General features: G+C 42.9%; 1 protein-coding gene across 3 annotated transcripts in view; it reads right to left on the bottom strand.

The window, feature by feature from the left end:
* COBLL1 (cordon-bleu WH2 repeat protein like 1) overlaps positions 1-14,379 on the bottom strand; it is a 197,741-nt gene extending 183,362 nt beyond the window's left edge. For 2 of the 3 annotated variants that reach the window (XM_073634023.1, XM_073634026.1), the window contains exons 1-2: positions 14,213-14,379; positions 2,664-2,773 (exon numbers count right to left, since the gene is read on the bottom strand). In XM_073634023.1, coding sequence (XP_073490124.1) covers positions 2,664-2,725 — 62 coding nt within the window. In that variant the 5' untranslated portion in view covers positions 2,726-2,773; positions 14,213-14,379. The other variant, XM_073634024.1, reaches the window with a different exon arrangement.
* Positions 14,380-15,351: the final 972 nt, after the last annotated feature.

Genomic DNA, 15,351 nt, shown 5'->3' with positions numbered 1-15,351 from the left:
GGCCTATACAGACTTAGACGACGAGGTCCCAATATGACCTAATCACAAGACCAGTGACCAGACCACTTATGTGACATGGCCCATATAAACATGGAAGACCAGGCCCCAACATTACCTAATCACAAGACCAGTGACCGGACCACTGATGTGACATGGCCCATATAAACATGGAAGACCAGGCCCCAACATTACCTAATCACAAGACCAGTGACATGATTTCTAGAGTGACATGGCCTATACAGACTTAGACGACGAGGTCCCAATATGACCTAATCACAAGACCAGTGACCTGACCGCTGATGTGACATGGCCCATACAGACATAGAAAACCAGGCCCCAACATTACCCAAATGAAAGACCAGTGACAGGATCGCTAGAATTACATGGCCCTTACAGATATAGTAGATCAAGTCCTTATATGACCTGATCACAAGACCGGTGACAGGACTGCTGATGTGACGTGGTCCATACAGACATAGAAAACCAGGCCTCAACGTGACCTAATCGCAAGACCAGTGACAGGATCGTTAGAGTGACATAGCCCATATAGACATAGAAGACCAGGCCCAAAATGATCTAAAGGAAAGACCAGTGACAGGATTTCTAGAATGACATTGCCCTTACAGATATAGTAGATTAAGCTCTTACATGACTTAATCACAAGACCAGTGACAGGACTGCTGATGTGATGTGGTCCAGACAGACATAGAAGACCAGACTCCAACATGACCTAATCGCAAGACCAGTGACAGGATTGCTAGAGTGACATGGCCCATAGAGATATAGTAGACCAGGCCCTTACATGACTCGATCACAAGACCAGTGTCAGGACTGCTGATGTGACATGTCCCATATAGACATTTGAGACCAGGCCCCACCATGGCCTGAATGCAGGTCTGTTACAAGATTTTAATGCTAAAATGGCCCTCATTTCAATGTTCTATTCCGGCATTAAATACTACATCACTGATACAGCTTTACAACCCTTCAGTACAGGAGTTGAACGCATCCTCTCACGCCATGACATAACCACTGAATACAATCACTATTTAACTCTATAGCACTTTTGACATGCACAGAAAACATGACCTGGCCATGGGACACGATCAGAACAATATTTCAAAGCCTGCCAGTCCTCTTTCGAGTGTTTGTTTTCTCCTAGTTTATCACATAATACTTGAATGAAGTGTTTGCAAATCTTACGGACTCTTTGGTTTATCCCTGACCTTTCCTTATCTATGGCATTACGTAGATCATTTCAAGGGGTGACGGGCATTCTGCAATGTAAACACCACCAATCACCAATCTCACTTCTCAATTCAGCATGGAAAAACACAGCAAAAACAGAACAAACAAGACGTTAGATGTCCCATTATCATCACCCTGGATTGATCCTATTTCCATTGCTATGTACACATTTGGTCTAGAAAACAAGACAAAATTATTATCTGCTAACAATGGATAACCCTTTGTAAAGATTTAAGGGAACAAACATGGCAGTGTTGCCCAATGCAGGAACAGAGCAAGGAATTCTGAAGGCTGGATCTAGTTTTTGGGTCATTTGGGAACCCAGGAGCCCACACAGCCAACAAGTCTCCATTTACAGGAAAAATCACTTTCTGGTGGAATTACCTTTTCTTTTAAATAGTTTTTTATTAATATATTTTTATAGTAAGTGTACAAGTACAAGCTCTTAGGCCGGCCATAGACAGAATGATTTTCTTTCCTGCAACCACGGGCAACCAATGGGCCCTGCAGAGCCATTGAGATTGATTTATTAAAAGCAAATAGAATGTGTATTCCACAAGTGCAGTTGCTCCAGAGCTTAGTAAATGAGGTAAAGCTTCACTTTGCAAAGAATACCCAATCAAATGCAAGGAAAATTTAAAAAAATGCATTTTTGGTTGCACATTATTGGATGATAGAAGTCAGCAGAGCTTCTGCTCATTTACTAAGCTATGGAGCAACTGCAATTGCAATTGCACTTTGCAAATTCACAGTCTATTTGCCTTTAGTAAATCAATCCCATTGTGTTCTCCCAGATTATTGCTAGCGGTTATGACAGCCGACAGGCTGATCGTCCCCAAGTTGATCAATCGACCAAACATGGAGACTGGAATTACCTTTTTAAATTTACTTGCAATAAGAATCACAGGGGTTGATCCAGAGCAAAGGAAATAAGCAGAAGCTCTGCTTACTACCATCATCCAATCATGTGCAAGCAAAAATACAGTTTTTTTAATTTTCCTTGCACGTGATTGGGTATTGTTTGCAAAGTGAAACTTTCCCTTATTTACTGAGCTCTGGAGCAACTGCACTTGCAGAGTACAACTGCACTTTGCAAAGTGCACAGCCTATTTGCCTTTAGTAAATGAACCCTGCAGTGTACCGTATAACGGATTTGGGAAATGTCACTGATAGCTTTTCAGGTCTTACAGATCTTAGCTGTAGCCATAAAACATTTAAAATAATGCATCAAGCAAGCAAATAAACAAAAAATAAATGTAATCGCTGACTGGGGCAATGTACAGAATGTTTTCACCTTCATTATCATTTAGCCTTACTGTTTGACAGACCGCTCTATGCTTGCACAACAGGGTCAGGAGTCCACAGACTGCTATACAAGGAAATTGTCAGCTAGTACTTGCAAAGGTTCTTCTTACCCCTGTGAAGGCAATGTGGCGTCAGGACTGGAGGTCTCAGACCAGGATCCCGAGTCGTCCATTCTTAGTGGTGGATCTGTCCTGGTTGTAGAGTATCTTCCTCACACCAGCTATATACAAAACACATCATTAGCTGGAGCATTCTCTTACAAACATCTGAACATATCAGTGCAATACATATAAAGAGCTGTTGTATCTGCCAAGGATTTGCAATTCTGTCCACCCTGTCCTGAGATTTACACAGCCCTGGCACACACCACACCCCTCTCTGGTAACGCAGGAGACTTAGGGGTTGATTTACTAAAGGTAAAAAGACTGCAGTTGCTCCAGAGCTTAGTAAATGAGCAGAAGCTCTGCTGACTTCCATCATCCAACCATGTGCAAGCAAAAATGCTGTTTTTTTTTTCATTTTCCTTGCATGTGATTGGGTTACTTTTTGCAAAGTGAAGCCTTACCTCATTTACTAAGCTCTGGAGCAACCGACGCTTGCAGAGGGCAACTACACTTTGCAAAATGCACATTCTATTCACATAGTAAATCAACCCCTTAGTTTTTCTCTGCTGCAATTTATATAACACTTATAGGTGGGGGCGTCCATTCTGGCGTCCCGCCAGGGGACCTCAGAAGAGGAGGATCGGGGCCACTCTGTGCAAAACGAGCTGCACAGTGGAGGTAAGTATGACATGTTTGTTATTTAAAAAAAAAAAAAAAAGATACTTTACAATCACTTTAAGCACTAAGCAGTCAAGCACTTTAGCTTATTCATTTTAATAATCAATAAATATTCTGGCTAATGAAATGAATGCACTTGATGCACCTAAACACATCTAAATGTGTCTAAACGCGTTTTCCAAAACACAGTTTTAGGCGTGTTTTTTGACGCAGCTTTTCTCCTGGCATTTAGAAGAGCTGGGCAAACACCCAGTGTGCATGGGATCTGAGAGCCCATTCACACAGGGACGACTTGTCAGGCGACCTAGTCGCCTGACAAGTCGCCTCCCGTTCTGTGCTATGGAACCGTTCTAAGGGGAGCGACGCAAGTCGCTCCGACTTAGAAAAAGGTTCCTGTACGACTTCGGGGGCGACTTGGGGCGACTTGCATAGACTTCTATACAGAAGTCGTTTTGCAAGTCACCCGGGCAGTCGTTTGCAGGTCGCCTCGCTGAGGCGACCTGCAAGTCGTGTTTCCCCTGTGTGAATGGGGTCTAAGAATTCAAAAAGTAGCAATGATTTCAGAATTGTTTCAAACTGATCCACTATATGCTTGGGCTCTCAGTCTGGCGTATGTCGGGCATCCTTGGCTTAGACTTCTACCAATGGGAAGTGTATCATGTGGGAGGCAGGCAGACAGACAGCTGTGGCTTACAAGCAATGATCCCGGATCTCCCAGCTCCTGTACACATGTCTACATACAAGTCTGGAGAAATTCCACTCTGTCACATGCTGCATTCAAATCCTGCTCTTGGCAAAAAAGAAAAAAAAGTTGGAAGCTGTCAAAGTCGTCCCCATTCCAAACTTTCCACAGCTGATCTGCAGCTTTCTGCAGACGTACAGCATTATGCTATGTACAGAAGTGTACACCATGAGCAGCTGTACATTAGGTGTTCCCAACATCTGAGGCTCCATTAATACCTATGCAAAGGTGCGCACACTCTTTTGAGCTTTATCGTGTTTAGGGCAGACCATTTATTTCAATTTAGTGAATGACCCTTTTTGTAAACCATTTTGTTACCATGCATTTCAGAACGCAGGAAAGAGTTTGCATTAGGAAGGCACGTTGGGGTGCCACTAAGAATGGCACCGTTGTATACCTGCAAGGGGGATGTGTGTTTTTTGTGCATTCTGGAAATGTCTGCAAATTTTGTGTTGAGTTCCCACAATGCACAAATGTGAACCTAACCTAAATGCGGGGTCGCTGGCACGTATCTTTGGGGTCCTCATACTGTCAGACAAGCAAGTCCTTGGGAACATTCTGGCTGGAGGTCCCATTATACATTATATTTGTTTTTTTTGTTTTTTTTAAATAAGAAACATTTCATACTTACTTGTTTTGCACAGAGTGGCCCCGAACCTCGTCTTCTGGGGTCCCCCGGTGGCTGTCGCGGCTCCTCCCCACATCAGATAACCCCCTAGGAGAAGCGCTCTCCCGAGGGGGTTACCTTGCGGGTGCGCTCCCGAGTGCAGCATTTGTGTCCATAGACACGAAGGCCGGACTCGACCCCGCCCTCCAGCGCTCGCATCATTGGATTTGATTGACAGCAGCGGGAGCCAATGGCTGCGCTGCTATCAATCTAACCAATCAAGAGCTGGGACCCCGTGGAGAGAGGGAGAGCGTATCTCTGCTGACAGAAATACAGGGCTCAGGTAAGTAAAACGGGGGGGCTGGGGGACCAGTCACTGCCAGGTGTTTTTTCACCTTAATGCATAGGATGCAATAAGGTGAAAAAACACGAGGGTTTACAACCCCTTTAAGGCTTCATGTACACTGCTGCTGGTAAACGGACGTTTAGGAGCAGTTGGGTGTTTTTTTCAGCTGCCCCTGAACTCTCCACTATGTTATCTTATCAGTATATGTACACAGGGTCGTTTATAGTCCTTTCTAGGCAGTTGATTTTAGAAGCATTTTTTGGAAAGCAAAAAAATTTGTTCAGTACGGATGTTCAGAGGTATTTGAAACGCCAAATACCTGTAACAGCTTGTAAACGCGTTAACTCGCGTTGAGCAGCGTTTCGTTAAAAGGCGTTTTTGACTATTTGAAGAAAAAATAAACGCTTCTAAACGTGGCCAAATGCGACTAAACGCGGCATGTAAACGCGGCAAAACGGAAGTTTTTAGACATTGGTTATCGTCAAGTTAAATCGTTCAGGAGAGATTGTAAAACGTCCCGTGTACATGAAGCCTAAGGGGGTTTTAGGAACTTAGGGCACCTTTCACATTTTAAATGGTCTGTGAATGCACCTCAAAAATAAAAACTTACTTACTCTATTTGTACAAAGCAGCCACTCAGCACTATGGGGTCGATTTGCTCACACCCTTCACCCCTCCGCTGCCACATTTGACACTTTTTGGGGAATAGGAGCGGGTACCTGGTTTTGACAGGTACCCGCTCCCACTTGCAGGTAAGATCGTCGATCTACGACATTTCAGGCCCTTCCTACTTTCCCCCGATACCTTCTGGGACACACACAGGTCCCAGAAGACGACAGGACAATTCAGAAAGAGCAGCGCAACTCGCACATGTGCAGTAGGAACCAGCTGTAAAGCCTGAAGGCTTCACTGCCGGTTTCCCTTACAATGCCAGCGCCTGCACCCAAAGCCGATTGACAACTCAGCTCCGGATGCCGACATTGCAAGATCCCTGAACAGGTAAGTGTCCTTATATTAAAAGTCAGCAGCTACAGTATTTGTAGCTGCTGAATTAAATTTTTTTTAATTTCCAGACTAGAGCTCCTCTTTAACCACTTGCCGATCGTGCACTATAGCTTTACTGCTACAGTGTGGGTCGGCTGCGCAGAATCACGTATATATACGTCATTTCGCTTTTCCGGGTAGGGGGCATAGGTAAGAGCCACTGGCGCCTTGGCTGTGCAGTTGTTAGTCACAACACAAGCTGATCAGTGGGCGCTGGCCAATGGATGAACGCCGTCACCCACTGATCGGCCAGGACAGAGCTCTGACAATGTAAGCAATACAGAGCTCCTCTGTCCTGTCAGCAGGGATGTGCTGGTTTTGGTTTCCATGCAAAGCAGGAAATACAAACCAGCACATCCCTTAGTGAAAGTACCTAACACAGTAAACATACAAACACTGGTTAGGCACGCATTTAACTCTTTGATCGCCCTAGATGTTTAACCCCTTCCCAGCCAGTGTCATTAATACAGTGACAGTGTATATTTTTTGGACTGATCACTGTATTTGTGTCACTGGTTCCCACAAAGTGTCAAAAGTGTCAGATTGCCTGCTATACTACTGCAGTCCCACTATAAGTTGCATATATATATAGATATATATCTCTATATAGATATATATATATATCTATATAGATATATACAGTATCTCACATAAGTGAGAACACTCCTCACATTTTTGTAAATATTTCATTATATCTTTTCATGTGACAACACTGAAGAAATGACACTTTGCTACAATGTAAAGTAGTGAGTGTACAGCTTGTATAACAGTGTAAATTTGCTGTCCCCTCAAAATAACTCAACACACAGCCAATAATGTCTAAACCGCTGGCAACAAAAGTGAGTACACCCCTAAGTAAAAATGTCCAAATTGGGCCCAAAGTGTCAATATTTTGTGTGGCCACCATTATTTTCCAGCACTGCCTTAACCCTCTTGGGCATGGAGTTCACCAGAGTGTCACAGGTTGCCACTGGAGTCCTCTTCCACTTCTCCATGATGACATCACAGAGCTGGTGGATGTTAGAGACCTTGCGCTCCTCCACCTTTCATTTGGGGATGCCCCACAGATCCTCAATGGGGTTTAGGTCTGGAGACATGCTTGGCCAGTCCATCACCTTTACCCTCAGCTTCTTTAGCAAGGCAGTGGTCATCTTGGAGGTGTGTTTGAGGTCATTATCATGTTGGAATACTGCCCTGCAGCCCAGTCTCTGAAGGGAGGGGATCATGCTCTCCTTCAGTATGTCACAGTACATGTTGGCATTCATGGTTCCCTCAATGAACTGTAGCTCCCCAGTGCCGGCAGCACTCATGCAGCCCCAGACCATGACATTCCCACCACCATGCTTGACTGTAGGCAAGACACACTTGTCTTTGTACTCCTCACCTGGTTGCTGCCACACACGCTTGACACCATGTGAACCAAATAAATTTATTTTGGTATCATCAAACCACAGGACATGGTTCCAGTAATCCATGTGCTTTGTCTGCTTGTCTTCAGCAAACTGTTTGCGGGCTTTCTTGTGCATCATCTTTAGAAGAGGCTTCCTTCTGGGATGACAGCCATGCAGAACAATATGATGCAGTGTGTGGCGTATGGTCTGAGCACTGACAGGCTGACCCCACACCCGTTAAACCTCTGCAGAAATGCTGGCAGCACTCATACATCTATTTCTCAAAGACAACCTCTGGATATGACGCTGAGCACATGCACTCAACTACTTTGGTCGACCATGGCGAGGCCTGTTCTGAGTGGAACCTGTCCTGTTAAACCTCTGTATGGTCTTGGCCACTGTGCTGCAGCTCATTTTTAGGGTCTTGGCTATCTTCGTATAGCCTAGGCCATCTTTATGTAGAGTAACAATTCTTTTTTTTCAGATCCTCAGAGAGTTCTTTGCCATGAGATGCCATGTTGAACTTCCAGTGACCAGTATGAGAGAGTGAGAGCGATAACATGAAATGTAACACACCTGCTCCCCATTCACACCTGAGACCTTGTAACACTAACGAGTCACATGACACCGGGGAGGAAAAATGGCTAATTGGGCCCAATTTGGACATTTTCACTTAGGGGTGTACTCACTTTTGTTGCCAGCGGTTTAGATATTAATGACTGTGTGTTGAGTTATTTTGAGGGGACAGCAAATTTACACTGTTATACAAGCTGAACACTCACTACTTTACATTGTAGCAAAGTGTAATTTCTTCAGTGTTGTCACATGAAAAGATATAATGAAATATTTACAAAAATGTGAGGGGTGTACTCACTTTTGTGAGATAGTGTATATATATATATATATATATATATATATATATATATATATATATATATACCATAGTTCGTAGACACTATAACTTTTACACAAATCAATCAATATACGCTTATTGGGATTTTTTTTACCAATCAATATGTAGCAGAATACATATTGGCCTAAATTTATTTTAAAAAATTATATTTTTTTTTACATTTTTGTTGGTCATGTTTTATAGTAGAAAGTAAAAAAATTAGTTTTTCTTTCAGACTTTTCGGTCTTTTCTTGTTGAGCGCAAAAAATAAAAAACCCAGTGGTGAGCAAATACCACCAGAAGAAGGCTTAATTTGTGGGAAAAAAATGATATACATTGTGTTTGGGTACAGCGCTGCATGTCCGCGCAATTGTCAGTTAAAGTAACGCAGCGCCGTATAGCAAAAAAAGGCCTGGTCATGAAGTGGGTAAATCTTCCGGAAGTCAAGTCGTTAAACTGGAGAATGCAAAATCTGGTCCAGCTGTGCATGGTAGCCAATCAGCTGTTCAATGAAAGTGGTAGTAACTTCTTGTTTTCAATTTTTACCTACAGGTAAGCTTATAATAATGGCGCTATATAAACCCTGTATAATGATAATAATAAAGTTTACCTGTGTAAAAGGAATATCTCCTAAACGCGCCCCGTTAAGGAGATATTCTAGCGAGCAGCCATCGGTGACATCACCAGCGCATGCGCTCTGAAGGAACGTTATACCTGTGTCGTTCCTTCAGAACCATGTGCTGTGGCCAAGGCTCCCACACGCACACGCAGGAATCAGATGGCCGGAGCCCGCGAACCCGGAAAGAATGTGGAAGCCCTGTCAGCAGTAGGGCTTTGTTTCAAGGTAAGTCTCTCATAATATGCTACTATACGGTGTAAATGAACACATTATGATATTGCCCTGCAGAAAGAAACTTTTTTACTACCGCTTTAAGCTTTGACAAAAAAAACTGGAAGCTGATTGGCTACCATGCAGCGCTGCACCGGATTTTGAACTCTCCAGTTTTAGTAAATGAACCCCATTGTTTTGTATTATTCAAATTTGTGCACTATGGAACGCTATGGAGTTGATTTACTAAAGGAAAAAGACTGTGCACTTTGCAGTTGCTCCAGAGCTTAGCAAATGAGCATAAACTCTGCTGACTTCCATCATCCAATCATATGCAAGCAAAATGCTGTTTTTTTTTAATTTTCCTTGCATGTGATCGGGTACTCTTTGCAAAGTGAAGCTTAACCTCATTTACTAAGCTCTGGAGCAACTGCACTTTGCAAAATGCACAGTCTATTTGCCTTTAGTAAATCAACTCCGATAGCACAGTTGCATTTCCACATGCTTTATATGTGCATTGGGTGAGCAGTGCACATATAGCCATGCATTAGCATGTGATGTGGCAATGTGCAGTAAAGTGTATGTTCTACCTATGAGGTTTCATGTATGCGTGTAGGATACCAAGTGAAATCCCCAAAAAAACTGTCTGGATTTCCCAAAAAAGGTCAGAAATGCAAATCATTATCTTGGCAAAGGGGAAAAAAATATTTTTTCAATCAAGAATTGACACCCAACGCTCCAGATTATTGACAATCCCTCTGTGAATCTTGACCATCCTCTTCTAAATCAATGCAAATCGCCCTTTAGCTATATATGATCCAGGGAACTACAAGTCCCAGCATGCCCTGGCTGTACTTTCATCACACATGAGGAATCATGTTCACGGCCATACAGAGAATGAAACCTATTCCAGCCAATGGTAGAATGGATTGTAGCAGGTGCTTTACAATCACTTCTGTTTCCGAAAAAATCAACAGTGGGGTTTATTTACTAAAACTGCTGATTGGCTACAATGCACAGCTGCACCAGATTCTGAGTGCTCCAGTTTTAGTAAATCTCCGCCAGTAAGTCCCCAAGCAGGTAATGGAACAGTTTTTTTGTGCCTCTGTACAGATGTTTCTAATCGTTTCATGTAGTACAGTAGCACCATCATGTGTTTTTTGATCTCATAGACGTGCTTTTAACCACTTGCCAACCGCCGCACACCGATATACGTCGGCACAATGGCAGCAGTGGGCAAATGGGCGTACCTGTACGTCCCCTTTAAGGGGCGGGGCTAGCAGGCACGTGCACAGCGTGACTGTGCCCGCGGGACCGGCGGACTCAATGTCCACCGGGCTACCGTCAATCGTGTCACGGAGCCGCAGAACGGGGAAGTGCCTATGTAAACAAGGCATTTCCCCGGTCTGCCTTGTGTCATGACAGAGATCACAGCTCCCTGTCATTGGGAGCAGTGATCTCTGTCATGCAAGTTGTAGCCCATCCCCCCCACAGTTAGAATCACTCCCTAGGACACACGTAACCCCTTCATCACTCCCTAGTTTTGAACCCCTTCCCTGCCAGTGTCATTTACACAGTAATCAGTGCATTTGTATAGCACTGATCGCTGTATAAATGACAATGGTCCCAAAATAGTGTCAAAAGTGTCTGATGTGTCCACCATAATGTCGTAGTCATGATAAAAATAAAAATCGCTGATCACCGGCATTACTAATAAAAAAGAAATTAATAATAAAAATGCCATAAAACTATCCCCTATTTTGTAGACGCTATAACTTTTGAGCAAACCAATCAATATACGCTTATTGCGATTTTTTTTACCAAAAATATGTAGAAGAATACATATCGGCCTAAATTGAGGAAAAAAAATTTTTTATATATATTTTTGGGGATATTTATTATAGCAAAAACTAAAAAATAATGCGTTTTTTTCAAAATTGTCGCTCTTTTTTTGTTTATAGCACAAAAAATAAAAACCGCAGAGGTGATCAAATACCCCCAAAAGAAAGCTCTATTTGTGGGAAAAAAAGGACGTCAATTTTGTTTGGGTGCAACGTCGCACGACCGCGCAATTGTCAGGTAAAGCGACGCAGTGCCGAATCGCAAAAAGTGCTCTGGTCAGGAAGGGGGTAAAATCTTCCGGGGCTGAAGAGGTTAAGGTTCCACTCACATTTGTACAACTCCAAAGTTGGGGACTTTGAAGTGCAACTTTGACGCAACTTTGGATGGGTGCGACTTGGATGTGACTTGTTGTCCCTCTGCAAAGTCAGACCCACTGTTGCATGTAAAACATTCAGGTACAACTTTGATGCAACTTTTGAGGGTTAGCATTGAATTCTATGGCCCTTAAGTTGCATGAAAGTCAGACCGAAGTATGCATGAACTACTTTGAAGTTGCTGCGACTTTAAGTCGCACATATATATATATGGTTATCATTGGAAAACATAGAGTACGATTTGATGTCCAAAGTCACATGGCAAGTTGTACATGTGTGAACGGGGTGTAAAGGTTTTTCAGAAACTCCCATTAATGTCTATGGGGCTAAAAACGTGATTCTGCGCCAAAGAAGCCCATCGTACCTTTCCAGCAAACAAGTGATACAACGCTCAAGTGTAAATGGGCATGTTGAGAATATTAGGGCTCTTTGTCTTGAGTGTTGTTGCTTTTTGGAAATCGTACAAAAAAAAAAAAAAAAAACACTTGAATGTGAATGTGGGCTAACACTTCAAAAGAGTAATGGCCCCCAAAAATCCCCTCCTGAGTCTGAAGTCCCTGGTCTAATCACACCCCCCAAATAAGTGAATACTGGACTACAATGACCCCAATATCAATGTGACTTGGGTCTAAATCTCCCTTTCCTCTGAAGCCTGTGGTAAGGAAGCCATATGATGCCTCCTCACCACCTGTTTTAACACCATTTTTGCCAACAAACACACCGGAACTATGTGCATTTAAAGTGTTTGCGGGGTGTTTGCAGTGCTTCCCCATTTGACTGTGTAGCCTTCAGGGGCTTGCGTCCCACCGATTGCTACATGTCGGGTGAATTTTGCCACGGGTGCACAGTTAAGCAATACGGCCATGGTATGCAAACATCTCCATCTGCTGCCTATTGCAGCTTAAGGGGGGTGGGGTGGTTGGTGGGTGGATCAACTGTGGCTTAACCGCGCATCTTTGCCGCCCCCACCAACCGCAAGTCTACACAAAGCCTAAGGCTTGATCTACTAATGTAACCCAAACAGATGAATAATAGTAATAACAACAAAATAAAAAAAAATAAAAAATTATGATAATAAATAATAAAAAAAATTATAATAATGAAGAAGAAGAAGGAATGATAACAATAATGATAACAATAACAACAATAAGTATTAATAAAATAAAAAATAATAATAAAGAAGAAGAAATTATAATAACAAATAATAATAACAATAAAGAAGAAGAAATCATGATAATAATAACAATAAATAATAATAATAAACAACAAATCCTGAGCTGGGTACTCTGGAGAATTATTAATGAATATAAATAGTTAATGACTAATCCTTTGAGGTGACACAGCTCAGCTCTTCTTATTTATTAATTACTATTCATCCTTTTGGGGTATATTAGTAGATTGTGTTTTATGGTGGCCATACATACACTCTTTGATTTGAATTGAATCTACACAACTTCCCTTTCGGATTGATGCAGATTGGATTCCACCAAACTGATTGGAATGACCAGAGTGGGAAAATGATCGATTGATCGGCATGCTCCTAATATGCGCTGATTTTGATGGATTGGATAATGACATTGCGCAGGGAAAACATTGATCACTTCTGATCGTATCATCCAATTATCACTCAGAATCCACTCCCCCTTGTATATCAATTGGATGGGTTGTCAATTATAAAGTGATTATTTCTTTAGGGACAAATTGATCTGAAAAGAAATGATCTTTGGGGCTCTTTCACACATGTGAACTGCACTCTAACTGCATAGAGAGCCCCAAATCAAGGCAATCCTATGGGCACCGTTCACATCATCAGCGTTCAGCACAGTTTAAAAAAAAAGTCAAGCATGCTGCATTTTTCTGTAGCACAAATGCGGGGAACGCTCTACAAATGCCCTGCACTGTGCCCCATTTAGAGAAAAAAGCCAAGCCGAAAAAACGTACAGAAAATGCACTGCAAGCGCAGAGCAAAGCGCACTCAAGCGCATGTCAAGCGCATGTCAATCCTGCTTCAAACGTGTTTTAACATGCAGTCAAAAATGCGCAGTCATGTGCAGCTTCTGGTGTTAATGGGGCTCATTCTGACGGGTGTCTGATCCGCCGTGTTTATATATGTACTGTGTTATGTTTCATACACATTGCAATGCAGCATTATAGGAATCAATGGGGGTCATACACACTCTGCGCCCACAATGTGCGCCGCGTTCTGCGATGTACACATGAAGTGTGATGTCATACAATCCTACAGATTTAGGTGTCATTCTCTCTATACATACTGGAGTCACCAGAAGAACTGTACAGAGATAATGGGAGGACTTCATGGAGGATCTTCTACAAGCTCTGCCGGTAAGTACCTGTGCAGAAAATAGTCCTGTGCCCGTGTGAATGAGCCCCGATTGAAGCGTGCATTGTGATGGATCTATGGGGGGGGGGGTTGTTGTTGTAGTGGGGAGGTTGTTGTTGTAGTGGGGGGGTGTTCTGGTGGGGGGGTGTTGTAGTCCAGGAGGGGTGTTGTAGTGGGGAGGGGGGGGTTTGTAGTGGAGGGGGGGTGTTGTAGTCCGGAGTTCAGGTGATCTATAGAACTTCTACACTCCGATCCAAAGTCTCATCACCCCTCCTCACCTCCTATATACAGAATACAATGTGCTCCTTCTTACCTCCCGCTCCATGTGATGTCACCGAGCCCTACAGTCCGCTCTCCTCCCTGCCGGGTCACCATATGGAATGCCAGTCGGCCACCCTCCCCTCCCCTCCCCCTCTGTACCTACCGCACCTCTCCTCCTCTCCCGGGTGTCCGGGGAGATCACACTGACCTTGTGTGCGGAGCGATCCTGGGAACAGAGCCGCCTGTGTCCGCCGTGCCAGTCTCCCTCCTCCTCCTCCTCCTCCTCTGTGCGATCACTGTCTAATCTTCATGCCGGGACATGACCGCCCGATCCCTCCTCATCACTATGCACGTTCCCGGCCAATACACATTCTCCACCACTGGGAGGAGCCAAACCGACACACCGAGCACCTGTCATACTACACCTCACCCCCCACCCCCTACTACTATACTACACCTCCCCCCCCCCGAACTACTACAACCCCCCCCCCCCCCCAACTACTACACAACCACCTCCATTCACTGTATACAGAACAACTACTCTATACACCCCTCCATTCACTGTATACTTATATACAACTATATGCTCTCCAGTCACGATATATATATGTATATATATATATATATATATATATATATATATATATATATATATATATATATATATATATATATACATATATATATATATATATCGTGACTGGAGAGCATATAGTTGTATGTATATAGTTATATATATATATATATATATATATATATATATATATATAACTATATACTCACAATTTACTATGTACATATACTGTATATAACTATATACTCAATACTTACCATGAACTATTTACATACATATATATATAACTACAGTATCTTAAAAAGTGAGTACACCCCTCACATTTTAGTAAATATTTTATTATATCTTTTCTTGTGACAACACTGAAGCAATGACACTTTGCTACAATGTAAAGTAGTGAGTGTTCAGCTTGTATAACAGTGTAAATTTGTTGTCCATTCAAAATAACACACAGCCATTAATGTCTAAACCGCTGGCAACAAAAGTGAGTACACCCCTAAGTGAAAATGTCCAAATTGGGCCCAATTAGCCATTTTCCCTCCCCGGTGTCATGTGACTCGTTAGTGTTACAAGGTCTCAGGTGTGAATGGGGAGCAGGTGTGTTAAATTTGGTGTTATCACTCTCACTCTCTCATACTGGTCACTGGAAGTTCAACATGGCACCTCCTGGCAAAGAACTCTCTGATGATCTGAAAAAAAGAATTGTTGCTCTACATAAAGATGGCCTAGGTCAGCTTTTCTCAACCTTTTCAGCACAGAGGAACCCTTGAAAT

Source organism: Aquarana catesbeiana, linkage group LG06 (assembly GCF_042186555.1).
Source record: "Aquarana catesbeiana isolate 2022-GZ linkage group LG06, ASM4218655v1, whole genome shotgun sequence".
Classification (NCBI taxonomy): domain Eukaryota; kingdom Metazoa; phylum Chordata; class Amphibia; order Anura; family Ranidae; genus Aquarana; species Aquarana catesbeiana.
Note: the sequence above shows the minus strand (reverse complement) of the source record. Positions and strands in the feature narration are given on the sequence as shown.